The sequence below is a fragment of the Octopus bimaculoides genome, unplaced genomic scaffold (genome assembly GCF_001194135.2).
Source record: "Octopus bimaculoides isolate UCB-OBI-ISO-001 unplaced genomic scaffold, ASM119413v2 Scaffold_212604, whole genome shotgun sequence".
Taxonomy (NCBI): Eukaryota; Metazoa; Mollusca; class Cephalopoda; order Octopoda; family Octopodidae; genus Octopus; species Octopus bimaculoides.
The window spans coordinates 1-1,452 of record NW_026350982.1 but is presented as its reverse complement, the minus strand read 5'-3'; the positions used below and the strand labels follow the sequence as shown (position 1 = coordinate 1,452).

Below are 1,452 nucleotides of genomic sequence, written 5' to 3'. Positions count from 1 at the left end.
AAAATAATTCCTTAATGATCCTGGTTATTTTTGTGTTTTGCAGCATTTCTCTGTTGAGGGTCAACTGGAGTTCCGGGCTTTGCTATTTGTCCCCAAAAGAGCTCCTTTCGATATGTTTGAGAATAAGAAGAAAAAGAACAACATCAAGTTGTATGTACGCAGAGTGTTTATCATGGACAACTGTGAAGACTTAATCCCAGAATACTTGAACTTCATCAAGGGTGTTGTAGATTCTGAAGATTTACCTCTGAACATTTCTCGTGAGACTTTGCAACAGAGCAAGATCTTGAAAGTGATTAGGAAACATTTAGTAAAGAAATGCATTGAGTTGTTTGACTCAGTTGCTGAGAGCAACAAAGATGAATACAAGAAGTTTTATGAACAATTTTCTAAGAATTTGAAGGTGAGTTATATGGAATATATTGATTTTTGTCTCCTATTGTCAAGTTATGATATCAAGAAAATATTTTTCTTTGTGAAAGTAAGAAATCTCTTTCTCGAATTTTATCCAAGAATATCTATGTACAATATAGTTGTTTAATAGTCATTCTGTATAATGTAACAATGAAATTTCTATTTGTTTTGGTAGCTTGGTATTCATGAAGATCACACAAATAGGAAAAAATTGGCTGATTTCCTCCGTTATCACACCTCCAGCTCTGGGGATGAGATGTCTTCTCTGAAAGATTATGTGTCCCGCATGAAGGAGAACCAGAAACACATCTATTACATAACAGGTAAGTCATTCATGTATCATGAAAGCTCGAGCGTTGAGAAAATTCTTCAACTATGGGTTATGTACGAAACCTTTGTGATTGGTTTATAACTTCGATGACCCTCAATCATTCATGTTCAGTTCATCAAATGGCTGTATGGTTAAGGTTTCAAGTTCAGCCCCACTGTGGCACGTTGAGTGTCTTCTCAAACCTCAGACCAACCAAGGTTTTGTGAGTGGATTTGGTAGGTGAAAACTGAGAGAAGCCTGTCATATTTTGTATCTTGTCTTGGTATCACATGAAATTTTGTAAATAAGTCATTTCTGATATTCTGTGAAAACGTGTTTGATCATGGGGTAAATATTACCTTATTTGGAAACAGAAGATTGGTGACAGAAAGAGCATCCAGCCATAGAAAATCTGCCTTGTTAAACTCTATTTGATCTGGTCTTGGTTTGGATGAAGTAATTGATGAGAACCAGATAAATTTTCTACTTAGGCATTAGTGACTGGGTTTTCTATATATAAGAGTGACATAATGTTCTTGTATTTTAAGGTGAGACCAAGGATGCTGTCAAGAACTCTGCCTTTGTTGAGAAAGTAAAGAAATCTGGCTGTGAAGTGGTCTATATGGTAGATCCAATTGATGAATATGCTGCTCAACAATTGAAGGAGTATGATGGCAAACAGCTGGTGTGTGTTACCAAAGAGGGTTTGGAACTTCCTGACGATGAGG

The 1,452-nt window shown here is 36.1% G+C and overlaps 1 protein-coding gene across 1 annotated transcript; it reads left to right on the top strand.

Moving 5' to 3' along the window:
* Nucleotides 1-7: 7 nt before the first annotated feature.
* On the top strand, nt 8-1,449 carry LOC106867084 (heat shock protein HSP 90-alpha 1; the record flags this gene model as incomplete). The annotated part of the gene is made up of 3 exons (XM_014933181.2): nt 8-403; nt 590-737; nt 1,273-1,449. Coding segments are annotated over 3 exons (721 nt in total), but the record flags the coding sequence as incomplete, so codon positions are not given.
* Between the last annotated feature and the right edge of the window lie 3 nt (nt 1,450-1,452).